The sequence below is a fragment of the Brassica napus genome, unplaced genomic scaffold, assembly GCF_020379485.1.
Source record: "Brassica napus cultivar Da-Ae unplaced genomic scaffold, Da-Ae ScsIHWf_232;HRSCAF=398, whole genome shotgun sequence".
NCBI classification, from domain to species: domain Eukaryota; kingdom Viridiplantae; phylum Streptophyta; class Magnoliopsida; order Brassicales; family Brassicaceae; genus Brassica; species Brassica napus.
In genome coordinates, this window is record NW_026015704.1 from 20928 (window position 1) to 36156 (window position 15229).

Below are 15229 nucleotides of genomic sequence, written 5' to 3' on the forward strand. Positions count from 1 at the left end.
ATGAATCATTTGAATGGAAATGACAAATGGTGAAACAAACGGCCCCATAGTACCTCTGCCTTGGAAATATATTTAATGCCGACATTGTCCCTTAATATACAACAACCCCAACAACAAAACACAAACCACAAAACAGGGCTCCGGCGATTCTCTCGTCTTCAGACGGCTGTCGTTTCGTCAGAGTCACTGAGATCCGGCATTTCAAAGTTAGGTTTGTTGTTTCTCTTTCTCTCGCTCGTTCCTTGCTTCGTGTTTTGTTACCTCCTCGATTTCCATGTAATTTGAATAGCAAGGTTGTTTATTTTGATTTGGTGTTTTAAGTGTTTCTGATCGGATACTTTTTGCTCCATCCTTGGAACAACGTACACAAAAGCATAAGTCTCTCTTAAATTTGATTATGCATTGCTGAAGCCTACATGGTTGTCACTAGGGCCGTGCATGGATCAAATATCCGGGTTTTTGGAGATATTTGTGATTTGTTTTGTATGTTACGGATATCAAATTTTTCAATTTGCTTTGTTCCGAAAAAGTACGGATATCCAAAAAACTGGATATCGAGAAAATATGCAGATATTTGAGGATATTTACGAATACTTATGGATATATCATTTCTTTTTAGTCAAGACAAATAATCTAAAAAACTGAGATACATTTGTTCTTAAAATATTTTTACATGATATATAAAATAAAAATAAAAGAAGAGTGAAACTCTATGTTTTAAAATTAGTTATAAGAAAGACAAACTTAAGAAAAAGTTATAGGTATCATAAAAAAGTGTACATTTAATCAATATATATATGTATATATATAGCTTTCGGAGCATAGCGTATATGTTCTTAAAATTTTAGTATTTGTGATTTGCTTCTTTTTTTTAAGGGATATTGACTTTTATTATTTGCTTATTTCAAAACTTTACAGATATCCGGATTTTTTTGATCGAATCGAATCAAATTTAACAAATAAAATGTCCCGTCCTAGTTGTCAAGAAGAAGGTGTCTCGGGATGTGGCTAATTATGTAATAATAGGTGGTACACGTAAAAATTAATTTCTTGGTTGTGAAAACTGTGAATGGTTCAATGATGAGAATAAGAAGAACTTAGATTAACAATCATGGTTCTAGGCTAAGAATATTTTGGATTTTGTTTATCAAATCAACAACCATGAACTCATGTTTGTAACCAGGATGCTACTGAGCTGTATGTTTTTGTTTACTTGATGTGTTAATCTGTGACTTGATTTGACGGTGCTTATATATGTATTTGGTGGTGGTGGGGTCTTCGGAGTGACAAGCACACATAAGCTGTGTCGTATCTTGTAGTTTTTAATGATTAATAACTAGTTTGTATTTCATTTAGATTTCAACTAGCACTTGCTTTTCTGCTAGGATTTCATTTGTTTTCTTGGGTTTTCTCGTGGGGCCAAATAACATAACTTGTGTACGTGACTTAGGTATAATATTCAAGAACAACAAAGTTTAACTATCTTCTTAACAAACAATAGACCCATGATTTTTTTTTTCAATAACACGTCATGAATAGATTCAGGCATCTAATAATCTGGCTCTTGAAAAATAACAAATTTACATTTATATATTTGTCTAGTTGAAGAAGCTGACATCAGGTGTTTCATTATGTCACACTATGCGCTCCTCTTTAAACGAAATACGCTACTGTCGTAAGAGCGTTGCACCTTCTCTGTCTTTCTCTTGATAGTCTTTATATTCCATCTTTTCAGTTTAGTAAAAGGTCTGCAAAATGGTTGCTCAGGGATTCTCTGTGGATCTTAATAAGGCCCTTGTATTTCAGGTAAATACAACTGTTTAGTAAGGATTTTAATAGTCTACTAGTTGGAGACCCGCGCACCTGCGCGGGGTGAAAGTATATGTAAAAGATAGGAGTGTCAAGTCTGGATTCCAGTTCGATTTTTTTTTCTTTAAGTATTTCAGTTTATAAAAACATATATCATTTTAAAGTCGTATCTAAAGTTTGGTTCGATTTATATATTGTTGGTTTTTGGTTTATTCAGTTTTATACCAAAAGCCATAAATTCATATATATTTTTTATAATACTTTTTAAATTTTACTTTATATGATTAGATAATTGTTTTAATAAAACATGAAGATATTGTGATTTTTAAATAGAATATTTATTACTTTTAATATTTAAAATAATTAGTAAACATATTACATTAATAATAATAATGGTTCCAATAGAATAAAAATAAGAAAATTAGTAATATATAATATTATTAAATAAGTAAATATTATCGCACATATTTGTCAATAAAAAAAAAGTAAAAATCAATATATTAATTATGAAGATCATATCAATAAAGAAAATTTATGTTTAAAATTATTAATTATATTAGTATTATTAATTACATTAATTTATGTATAATTATACTGTTATATTTTAATTATTTGGTTTGATCGGTTTATTTCCCAAACCATATCTATATTCCGCGGTTTCTTAAAAATAACATCCAATTCAGTATGTATTCGTTATTATCAACTCCAAACCACTTTCTTTATTTTGGTTCGGATCATAACCATACACGGAAGAGTTAATGGCTGAATATACTATGTATTAACTACGGAAATCATATTTAAAATCGTAAGTAACTCTGTTATTCAACTTTCCTTAAACAAATTATTGAAAAGAAATCTATAACTATGATATTCCAAAAGAAGATGATCTTATACTTGCTTGCAAAGTTATGAATTTATGATTGAGAATTTTCATATAAAATTCAAATCTTTATGTGAATCTTATAAGGAATATTCACTTTAAAGTCAACACCCTTGAATGAAATGTTACGGGTTTTCCTTCTTTTGTTTTTTTTTTTTGATTTTCCTTTCTTGTTTACACCACATTAAAAGAGTATTGTATAGCACGTTTACGGACAATTCAAATTCATTTTTTTTTGGGTTTCTGGTTAAAGCTTACCAATTAGAACCGGCTTACACAAAATTCTCGATCGGTTATTTGGTTTCATAATTTAATCTTGATAATCTTATTCTTGTGCTCTCTTTTAAATATTATACTGGATCACAAATAAATTTTGTATTGAACATATGATATATATGGACCATGCTTGATTAAATTGCATTACATTCGTAGGGGTCTACGTCTACCACATGTCATACTGCTGAATTTCTTGAAGCCAACAGCAGCCAATAAGAGATGATTATATGAATGATTTGTTTAGATTTTATATTTTAAGGGATAATTATATGAACTTCTAGAAAGTTAGGAATTAGGATTAATCACTTAACTTGTGCCTCCTTTATAAGCTTCTTAGAGTAAAATTGTATGGACAGTGACCGAATGTATGTGAGAATGGGAGTTGTTAAATTGTATTGGCAGTAACCATAGAGAAATCTGTATTCATTTAATTGTGTTTGTCAATGTATATAATTAAATGCACGTCGGCGAAATCCTTACTAATAAAATGGACCTTTTGAGGCTCCATAGAGCGTCCACATCAGCAAAAAAAACTTCTCCCGAAAGATGACATGTGGCATAAAATATAGTTTTATACTTTAATATTACTAATTTTCGCAAATTATAAATAATATGTAAACATACAGCATAAAAATAGAAAAACTACGTTAAACATATGTAAGATTACCATTTTTCACTTGAAAAAAAGACGGCTTATCTCCATAATCCTTACAAATAAAAGGAACCTTTTGAGGCTCCATAGAGCGTCCACATCAGCAAAAAAAAACTTCTCTCAAAAGATGACACGTGGCATAAAATATAATTTTACACTTTAATATTACTAATTTTCGCAAATTATAAATAATATGTAAACATACATCATAAAAAATAGAAAAACTATATTAAACATAAGTAAGATTACCATTTTTCACTTGAAAAAAGATGGCTTATCTCGATAATGTAACATTACCATTTTATAAAAAAAAAACATTATATATAATTTCGAAAATAATAAATATATGTAAACATACAACATAAAAAATGGAAATACTACATTAAACATATGTAAGATTACCATTTTACATTTTTAATTTAAAAAAAAATAATATGTAAACATACAACATAAAAATCCTTACTAATAAAAGGAACCTTTTGAGGCTCCATAGAGCGTCCACATCAGCAAAAAAAACTTCTCTCAAAAGATGACACGTGGCATAAAATATAGTTTTACACTTTAATATTACTAATTTTGCAAATTATAAATAATATGTAAACATACATCATAAAAAATAGAAAAACTACATTAAACATATGTAAGATTACCATTTTTCACTTGAAAAAAAGACGGCTTATCTCCATAATGTAACATTACCATTTTATAAAAAAAAAAACATTATATATAATTTTGAAAATAATAAATATATGTAAACATACAACATAAAAAATGGAAATACTACATTAAACATATGTAAGATTACCATTTTAAATTTTTAATTTAAAAAATAATAATATGTAAGCATACAACATAAAAAATAGAAAAACTACATTAAACATATGTAAGATTACCATTTTTAACTAAAAAGAGACGGTTTATCTCCATAATGTAAAATTAATATTTTGTAAAAAAAAACATTATATATAATTTCGAAAAGAATAAATAATATATAAACATACAACATAAAAAAATGAAAATACTACATTAAAAATATGTTATATTACCATTTTACATTTAAAAATAACAATAATATGTAAACATACAACATAAAAAAATAGAAAAACTACATTAAACATATGTAAGATTTTCATTTTTCACTAAAAAAAAGCGGCTTATCTCCATAATGTAACATTACCATTTTATAAAAAAAGAAAAAAAACATAAATATAACTATTTGACTATTTGTCCAACTTCTTCTATTAAACATTGCCGTTTTACATTAAAAATGTAAAAATACATTAAGATTTAAACATCTATCTTAAAATATAAAATATAGATATTAACTAAATATAAAGTATAAGAAAAAGAAAATACTCAATATATAGAAAATAAATAATAAGTAAATTTTATAAATATATAAATATACGAATTATATATACAATAATAAGTACATGCACAATTTTTAAAAAATGGAAAGAGTACATTAAATATTAAACATCAATCTTAAAATGTAAAATATAGATATTAAGTAAATAGAAAGTATAAGAAAAAAAATACACAACTTAAAAACAATGGAAAAAGTATATTAAGATTTAAACATCTATCTTCAAATATAAAATATAGATATTACGCAAATAGAAAGTATAAGAAAAGGAAATACACAATTTAAAAAATGGAAAAAGTACATTAGTATTTAAACATCTATCTTAAAATGTAAATCTATCTTAAATTATAAAATTATTAGTAAATAGAAAGTATAAGAAATAGAAATACACAATATAAAGAAAAATAAATAATAAGTAAATATATAATATAAGAAAATACCCAATTTAAAAAATGGAAAATTACATTAAGATTTAAAAATATATCTTAAAATTTAAAATATAGATATTACGTAAATAGAAAGTATAACAAATGGAAATATACAATTTAAAAAAAAGGGAAAACCTACATTAAGATTTAAACATATATCTTAAAATGTAAATCAATCTTAAAATATAAAATTATTAGTAAATAGAAAGTATAAGAAATAGAAATACACAATATAAAGAAAAGTAAATATATAATATAAGTAAATACCAAATTTTAAAAATGGGAAATTACATTAAGATTTAAAAATATATTTAAAAATTTAAAATATAGATATTATGTAAATAGAAAGTATAACAAATGGAAATATACAATTTAAAAAAAATGGAAAACGTACATTAAGATTTAAACATCTATCTTAAAATGTAAAATATAGATATTAAGTAAATGAAAAGTACAAGAAATGGAAATACATATACACGAAAATAAATAATAAGCAAATAATGTAAATATATAATATATGAATTATATATGTAATAATAAGTAAATACACAATTTTTTTAAAAATGGAAAAAGATCATCAAGCATTAAACATCTATTTTAAAATGTAAAATATATAATATAAGTAAATACACAATTTAAAAAATGGAAAAGTACATTAATATTTAAATATCTATTTTAAAATATAAAATATAGATATTACGTAAATAAAAATATATGAAATGGAAATAAACATTTTTAAAAATGAAAAAAGTACATTAAGATTTAAGCATATATCTTAAAATGTACTTCTATCTTAAAATGGTAGTAAATCATATAAAAATGGAAATACCACATTAAACAAAAAAAAATGTATAGTTTTTCATCAAGAAAGTCCCTATAAATCTCATTATTCTATCCACATCAACCTCACACTATTAAGGAAAATTTCAAAGCACTCGAGCAAAAAATGGTTTCACCATCAACTCTTGCCGTCCCAGAAACCTTTAATGACCTTGAATGAGATTTTTTTATAACAACAAACTTTTTGTTAGGTGGATTCATTATTGAGAAACCCGCAACTTCCAAAAGCCAAACTTATTCATGGGAATTGAATTGCTTTTCATAGACTCAAAGGTATTCTTACAAATTTAAATTAATCTAATCCATAATTTTATTGTTAATATTCATACTAACTCTTTCATGATCAAACCATTTCAGTTAATAACCATTCAAGCGTTTATCCCGAAACACTTCTTTCCTCGCCGAATCAGGTATTGGTTCATGTTGGTTTAGTATTGTTTTTGGTTTACTAACCGGTTTAGGATGGTCCTATTGTAAATATAATTTAAGTTGGTTTAGCATATATTATGTTTAAAATAACTTAAATTAAATAATAATAATATCATGCTTAAAATATAATTTTAGAGAGCTTTCAAATATAGTTTACAGAACATTATAGGTGATGAATTTAATTTATTAAATTCGTTTATTACTTAAACCTAAGTTTTTTAAAAAACATATTGAGTTATAAATATCAATGATGGATTGGTGAGTATAACATGAAGACAAAAATATAAATATCTGATTTTCAAGATAAGAAATTCAGCTTTTATTCAGATACTCAATATATAATATTTTAAATTATTTTTTAAAAAATATACATAATTTATATATATAGATTAATCTTCCAAACTTAAACTATTATATTATATATGAATAATTGTTTTAAATAAAAATAATTTCTGATTTAAAATAAAAATAAAAACAATAAATTGTTATTTTCAAATAATGGATGTAATTTACATTATACTATCATTTAACAAGTATTAGATACGTTTTGATATATCATTATTTTCTATTTCCAGAACACAATAAATTGTTAAACATCAATATCATCTACGTTAAGTATACGAACAACACAAATTCAAACATCACAAAAAATATTTACATAACCATTATAATACAATAATTTAATCAAAAAATACAATTAAAAAAATTAAAAAGAATAGTTATATACTTAATATTTGAAAATAAAAGATATTTTTGCTAAAATTGTACTTACCTGGCCAAGGAGATCGACCATCTTTTTACGGATCGATCGAATGTTGAGCATGTGGTTGATCCGAAAATACACTGCAGTTTAATAAAATCTCTAAAACATTTATTCCAACACTCAAAAGATAGTTTTGCTAAATATGATAACTAGATAGCCAATAAAATTATAAAAAAATATTTAAATAGTAAAAAATATGTTAATTTAACGTGTTAAAATTTAAAAATAAATTTTAATTATGACATGCATTTAACATTTATATAAATATATATCATAGCCTAAATATAAATAATTTAACAACTTAAATTAGAAAAAAATAAAAATCCCGGGCGTAGCCCGGGTTAATCCCTAGTATCTAATGAATGGCATGGTCTTGTAATTTTTCTAGTAAACAAAAGGTCTTAAATATTTGAACTGAGAAGAGCTGTGGAGCTGCCACGTAAACACTGATACAAAGATTGTAACTTAAAAAATGCTTCACAAATAATATATAAGGGATATGTAACAAATAATTGCTTGGTAACTACTCTAATATTTATTGCTCATAAGTTCGAGACTTATGAGACACTTTTATTAATTAATGGGATTATGCGACATGTTTTGGAAGGTTTCTTCACTAAAGTTAAAACACTTTGTAGTTCTTTATTATACCTATATTATACGTATAATGGTGGTGAGAAATACGTTAATGTTACGTGCATGGAATTAATATTATACAAAACCTTGGAGTAATGTTCTACACATGCATTACTGTTACGTGCATGTAGTTAAATGTGATACAAAACTTTGGAGTAATGTTCTACAAATGCATTCCAAATTTTGTAAGACATCCTATGTAGAGTGTTTGAGTATTTTGATTTGATTCTAGAGTACCAATGTAGAGTGTTTGTTTTGAAGATTGCTGGCAGGCCTAATCTTCTACCTCCGCGAACTGAAGCTTTGTCAAAGTATCATAATGTTAGTTCTACTCTGCAAATTCTGGATAATGTCGCACAAGAAGTACCCAACTTTGGAACTGAGCAGGTGATTGTTGTATCCCTCTTTATCTGTTGTTCTTATGCTTCTAGTAAGTACGCTTAGTGTTGCACAAAAAAAAAAAAGTAAGTACGCTTAGTTTTTTCTTTCTATGTCTAGGATAAAGCTCATGGTCCTTTTCATTTAAAGACTGGAGCTTGTCTTTTTGGCTTGTGTTGCAGCAGATCTTCATTTCTACCCCGACAAATAGTGCACTATACTTATGAAGAATATGTATAATAGTCGTAGCATTGCTTGGGAACAGGATGAGGGACTTGAGGTATGTAAGCGCTGCCATCTTATGATGCTTGTATTTAGTTATTCTCTACTACTCTTAGCTTATTCATTTTCTGAATCAAATTATCAAAGTCCTTCTCTGCCTTTTATTTCAGGCATGCTCTGGGTTTGCGGAAATCTATGGTTTGTTTCTTTATTTTTGTTACTATCTTCTTTAACTTCCATCAGACATTGATGGATTCTCTTCAGTGGAGGTGCATGATTATAACCTGGCCCGGGTTGAGGTTGCAGTTCACTTTTTATCCTATTTGACTGATAGATTATGCACACTTTTTCCTTGTATTAGTGCCTCTTTCTTGCTTTCATAGCAATACTCTAGAAAGCCTTACTTTAGTTTGATGTATTGTATATTTGTAGTTACTGATTTCTAAAATGTTGTGCTATCTACCAATTCTTTGTCAGTATTTCATTTCTCGTGCTTTGAGAGTGTCCTCTGATTTCCTCGTGGGGTTGAGCAATATGTGATAAATGATTCATCCGAGTCTTCTCCCTTTCATCTCTCCCTTTATAACCCTGATCTCCAGTTTCTCCACTGCACTTATCATACGTTCCATCAACCTATCAGCCTCAATCATCTCATTTTCGCTCTTCGTCATTGCTTCTTCGTACTCGGTTAGCTTCTTATGTTCGAACTCTTCAAAGTCATCAGAGAATACTTTTTTATCAGAGAATACTTGTTGTTCACTACCTCGTACTTGACAGAACACCGTTCTTCTTCAGGGATAAGCTTATAGCTCGGTATCATTTGGTTTAACCGAATAAACATTCTCTGTTTCTTCATCAGTCTCCTCACCAAGTGCAAGTTTCTTCCATTATTTCCCTCCAAGTCCATCTTTATGAGCACATCATTCAAATTATTATGCTTCCATCACTTTTTTATAGTCTGTCAAAGAAAAAAAAATTAAAACTCTTTCTAAAGTTCCCTAACATACCAAAAGTTAACGAAACAAAACATTTATAAATTTAAAATATCAAAGAAACTTTAAGAGCACATTGGTAACATATTTCTCAGACTCTTGCTCCTGAAACATATTCTCTATGGTTTTCATCAACTTTAATAATATCTCCACCATCGGCTCTAATCTTTAAGTTTCCATAATGAATTGGATAAATTTTAGAGCTCTCATCTAATTCCAACATGGGATCCTATCTTTAGATTACCATGATGAATAGGATACTCTTTTAAGCTCTCTTATACTTTGGCCCTAACCACAAAAACATGGTGTTCTTGGATTCCACCGTTTTCAAGTTCGGTATCAACATGGTGTTGTTGTGTCTTTGCATGATTCTTAAACAAAAGGTGAATAGAGTTTCTGAACACGCTATGTTTGATTCTGTTCTTACAAAAAATTTCAATCAAGGAATTTAATGTTTCCATTCAAGGAATTTAACGTTTCCATTCCCTGCGGACTCAGTGCCTCAGTGATCTCATTACACAAGTTTTTGAGTGACTTAAGTTCACCCTCGCCCACGGACGCCATCGCTTCTAAATCGCCTTCTTCCTCACTATGTATGTTTTGTTTGTTCAAGTCTTCTTCTAGTATATACATAGGAAAAAAAGATTCCTTATCATCACAGTCTTTCCTAATCACTTGGTTTAACCGCATAGACATTCTCAGTTTCTTCATCAGTCTCCTACTCGCGTGCAAGTTGCTTCTATTATTTACATACACGTAAATCTTTATGAGCACATCTATATTATTAAAGTTGAAGTACACATTGAGATTGTTTGGCAATATGGATAGGAGTTAAAAAATAATACTGTTTGGAAACATGGATAGTAGTAACTTAGAAAAAAAAATGGCCTTATGCTACTAAAAAATTGGAAGTCCATTACATTATATCAAAAAGTAATGAGTCTATGTTACTTGATAATATATATATTCAAATCAAAATAATAATTTAAAATTGATTTATATCAAAAATTCATTCAAAAATAAACATATATTCAAAATTTGATTTTTACTAACATATTTTTCAATAACTATTACAAAAATGTTTTCAATATATATAAGAAAAATACAATACAAAGCCTAATTTCAAACACCAACTTAAATTATGGTTTTAAATTTCACATTAAATTTTAAAATATAATTTATGTGATTATTTATATGATTGTACATATAAAATATTATTAATTATAAAAAAACTTATTTGATGGTACGTATAAAATATGATTATATATGATAACACATATTTTGTAACCTATGATGACACATATATGATATATATATATATATGACACATATTAGGGGTGGGCGTTTGGGTTCGTTTTCGGGTCTTTTTGGGATTTCGTATTTATTTCAGATCTTTGAGGATTTGGTTCGGATTTGGATAATCAATTTAAATAGGTTTGGTTTAAATATTTAGTAGAGAATTAATAATTATTTAAATATTTTTGGAGTTTTGAGTATATTTTAACTATTTAAGATATTTACGTTTGATTATTTGTATATATTTTCAAGCATTTAAGCAAACTTAAAAGTATCATATATATTCTGGATGTTTTTATATATATAAAATCTAAAAATAATTAATATATATAAGTATATAAATCTATTTTGGATACCCAAAATACTTCGGTTCGGTTCGGATCGGATTTCAGTTTTTCAAATACCAAAATTTTGAATAATTCAGATATTTAATCAATTCCGGTTCGGATTTAATACTACTTATTCGGATTGGGATCGGTTCAATTCTTCGAATTCGAGTTTTTTGTCCAATCCTAAATAGTGACATAAAAATCAAATAGCATCATAATTTTATTTTAAAAATACACCCGCACGGGCGTGCGGGTCAAAATCTAGTCTATCTTATTAAAACTCAAGTACAAAATTGGAGTGTTTGGAGACTTGAATAGGACTTTTAAAAATTTGGAGTGTTTGGAAACATTGATTGCAGTCTTTTAAAAAAAAATATTTTTGTTTGAAAACAAGGATAGTAGTATTAAGAAAAAAAATAATGGGCTTATGTTTTTTTAAAAAATTGAAAGTTATCTAGGCCACTTTTAAAATATACTAAAATGGGTCAATCTAATTCCCTAAATTTTTTTTTTCTAAACTAACCATAAAACAAAATTTAAACTTTATATACATATTTCAAATCAAAATAATAATTCAAATTTGATTTATATCAAAAATTGATTCAAAAATATACATATATTCAAAAATGGATTTTTACTAAACTATTTTTCAATAACCATTATAAAAAAATATTGTCAATATATATAAGAAAAATATAATACAAAGCCCAATTTGAAATACCAACTCAAATTATGGTTTTCATATTTCATATTAAGTTTTAAAAATATAATATATGTAATTATTTATATGATGGTATGTATTAAATACTATTAATTATATGATTACTTATATGATGGTACATATAAAATACGATTAATTATATGATGATAAAATACGATATATAATAATGACTAGGGATGGGCTTTTGGATACCCATACGGGTTTAGTTCTGATCGGTTTGTATTTTGGGTTTTCGGGGTCAAAGATTTCAGCCTTATTAGAATGTTTCTAAAGTTTGGTTTGAGTTCGATTTGGATCTTTGCGGGTTTGGTTTGGGTTTGGATAACTAATTTAAATTATTTTTAAAGTCTTAAATCATTATATATTTTAAATTTCTCAAAATGTATAAATAAAATAATATATTACGTATAAATTTGAATAACATATGTCATAATACTTAAGCTTAACATATCAATTGGCTTGATTTAAAATTTTGGATACGAAATCAATAATTATTTTAAGTATTTTTGGTGATTTGAGTATACTTTAACTATTTCAGATATTTACTTTTGACTATCTATATATATTTTCAAGTATTTAAACCAATTTAAAAGTATCATTTTTGATGTTTTATATACGTTAAATCTAAAAATAATTAATATAAATAAGTATATAAATTTATTTTTAGATAAATTCGGATACCCAAATACTTCGGTTCGGATCAGATTCGGTTCTCTAAATAACAAAATTTTGAATAATTAGAATATTTAATCAATTTATGTTTGGGTTTGGTACTATATCTTTGGATCGGTATCGGTTATGTTCCTCGGATTCATCCAAATCCTAATAATTACATGAAAAACAAATATCAACATATTTTTCAAAATATACACCCGCGCGCCTGCGCGGGTCAAAATCTAGTCAATAACTTATTTCTCAGAGCACGTTTAAAAACACGCAAGTCGTAAACCTTGAGCTTAAATTTCTATTAATATAAAGTTCTGTTTAAGGAATATTTTTGTTTGCATTAAATTCAAACTTTTTGTGAGGAGCGTTTTCTGCGTGACACCTAAGCGTTTTGCTAAATAAAAGCTTCTCATGAGGCCACGTCACACACATTGCCAATAATCTTTTAAGGTAAGTTTTAAAAGTGCTTCTCCTTTAATATATAGGGGATTTCAACGTTGCCTCTAATCACCCAATATTTTTTTTGCTCTTATTTATTAGTGATAATTAAAGTTATGTTCAACCCTCTTGTCATTGCTTTGGATGTTTTACAGGTTGGTCATCTCGGTGAAACCTACGAGGAATGGGTTCACCAACCCATTGTGACAAAGAAAGGCCCTCGTTTTTTCCACAGTGACTTTTGGGAGGTATATAAGTCTCTCTCTCCTTTTTCAATTCTACATATTTAAATAATTGGCAATGTCAATAAGCCTCTGATCTCCATTCTGTAACATATTTGCAATGGAAACAGTTCTTGACTCTTACAGTTTGGTGGGCGGTTCCTGTCATTTGGTTGCCAGTTTCAGTCTGGTGCATCTCCATGTCGGTAAGCAGGGGCCTTTCACTTCCAGAAATCGTCCCACTGATAGCCTTGGGAATATTTATCTGGACGTTGATAGAATACACTCTTCACCGGTTCCTTTTCCACATAAAGACAAAGAGTTACTGGTTAGTTACACACACACACACACTCTCTATTATGTCACATTTCATGTACATAGTACTCATGCTAATGTTATTGTGGAACAATTTCAGGGGAAACACGGCACACTATCTTATTCACGGATGCCATCACAAGCACCCAATGGACCATCTTCGACTCGTCTTTCCTCCTGCTGCTACAGCAGTTTTATGCTTTCCTGTAAACATTTGATCATCATCCACACTATCTCCACCATTATTCCTAGTTTCACACAAAAAAAGAAACTTAGATCGTCTTATTATTATCTTGTGTCACAGTTCTGGAACCTTGTGAAGCTTTTCACAACTCCTTCAGTCACACCTGCACTGTTTGGAGGCGGCATGCTTGGGTACGTGATGTACGATGTTACTCACTACTACCTTCACCATGCACACCCAACTAGAGCAGTGACCAAAAATCTCAAGGTAAAACAAAGTCAAGTCATTAAACAAGACTTTACTAATCGATCGGCTATAGAGAGTTTTTTTTTCTTAATGATTTCTTCAGAAATACCATTTGAGCCATCACTTCAGGATTCATGACAAGGGATTTGGTGTAACATCGTCGCTATGGGACATAGTTTTTGGCACACTCACCAAATCTCCCAAAAGAGAGCAATAGAAAAGGATATTGGCAATACAGTTAAATATTTAATTATGAATCTTCCCTCATGAGTTTTGAGATGTTTAGCTGAAGGGGTTTCATTTAAATCACTATATTGTAAATCAATGTGTCACATCCTAGTCTTGGTGTGTTTCTCAGCGAAAACAACCAACAATATATACTAACGTGTAAGACTATGTACAATGGTTTCAAAATTCAACATTTTCCATTTTATCTTTTAACACTCTATGCCATCTTCTCTTTCTTCCATATCATCATTCAACATACATTCAACTTTTATCCACTACAATGGTTTTGTTAAATAAAATTCAACACTCTATTTTATTAATTAATAATTATTTTTTTCTATATCCAAATTAAATAAACCTATTTTCTATTTATAGATAATTTAAAATGATAAATTTTAGTATAAAAATAAAAATAAATTATTTAATTTATAATGAGATTAATTGGTTTTAAATAACTAAGATAATATCAAAATATCAAACATCTTTAGAATGTAACATGTGTTGTCAACGATCTTCATTTTTTTCTTATTCAACATGTTGAATATTTTCAACACCAGTTAATCCACATCATCAAATTTTATTTTTCAACAATCTCATTGTATAAATTCAACTATTGAATCTTTTATTCAATACCTCCATTGTACGTAGTTTAATGTGTGTTTGATCTTATATCTTGTGTTACTCTTTCTCGTATGGGAATGCATAGGATGACTAACATTTGAACACATAAATGCCATTGCATAATCTGGTGACATACCAATTTCTTAAGATATTATTAAATTAAATATCAAATTTCAACTTTCAACTATTTAAGAATACTTAGGGGAAATTACTGGGAATTTGATTTATGTAGTTAGTTGAAAATTTGTGATTTACATAATGCTCGTTGATTTTAAAAGTTGACAAATTTAACA

The 15229-nt window shown here is 27.6% G+C and overlaps 1 protein-coding gene and 2 long non-coding RNA genes across 3 annotated transcripts; all 3 read left to right on the forward strand.

The window, feature by feature from the left end:
* On the forward strand, positions 1 to 3427 carry LOC125600623. The gene is made up of 3 exons (XR_007333893.1): positions 1 to 211; positions 1736 to 1806; positions 3122 to 3427. It is a non-coding gene; the product is annotated as an uncharacterized LOC125600623 (long non-coding RNA).
* A 3898-nt stretch (positions 3428 to 7325) lies between these two features.
* LOC125600624 lies at positions 7326 to 10828 on the forward strand. Its single transcript, XR_007333894.1, has 3 exons — positions 7326 to 8466; positions 8643 to 8737; positions 8850 to 10828. It is a non-coding gene; the product is annotated as an uncharacterized LOC125600624 (long non-coding RNA).
* Positions 10829 to 12858: 2030 nt separating this feature from the next.
* LOC125600622 (dihydroceramide fatty acyl 2-hydroxylase FAH1-like) lies at positions 12859 to 14528 on the forward strand. The gene is made up of 5 exons (XM_048773251.1): positions 12859 to 13369; positions 13474 to 13670; positions 13758 to 13863; positions 13962 to 14108; positions 14191 to 14528. Exons 1-5 carry the CDS (start codon positions 13238 to 13240, stop codon positions 14302 to 14304), a joined length of 696 nt encoding a protein of 231 aa, XP_048629208.1. The 5' UTR covers positions 12859 to 13237; the 3' UTR covers positions 14305 to 14528.
* Positions 14529 to 15229: the final 701 nt, after the last annotated feature.

Excerpts from the sequence above, each read along its gene's own strand:
- LOC125600622 (XM_048773251.1), top strand. The coding sequence starts at position 13,238 with ATGTTCAACCCTCTTGTCATTGCTTTGGATGTTTTACAGGTTGGTCAT. Across the intron at positions 13,671-13,757 it reads ATAAAGACAAAGAGTTACTG|GGGAAACACGGCACACTATC; the intron begins GTTAGTTACACA and ends GAACAATTTCAG. Across the intron at positions 13,864-13,961 it reads CAGCAGTTTTATGCTTTCCT|TTCTGGAACCTTGTGAAGCT; the intron begins GTAAACATTTGA and ends CTTGTGTCACAG.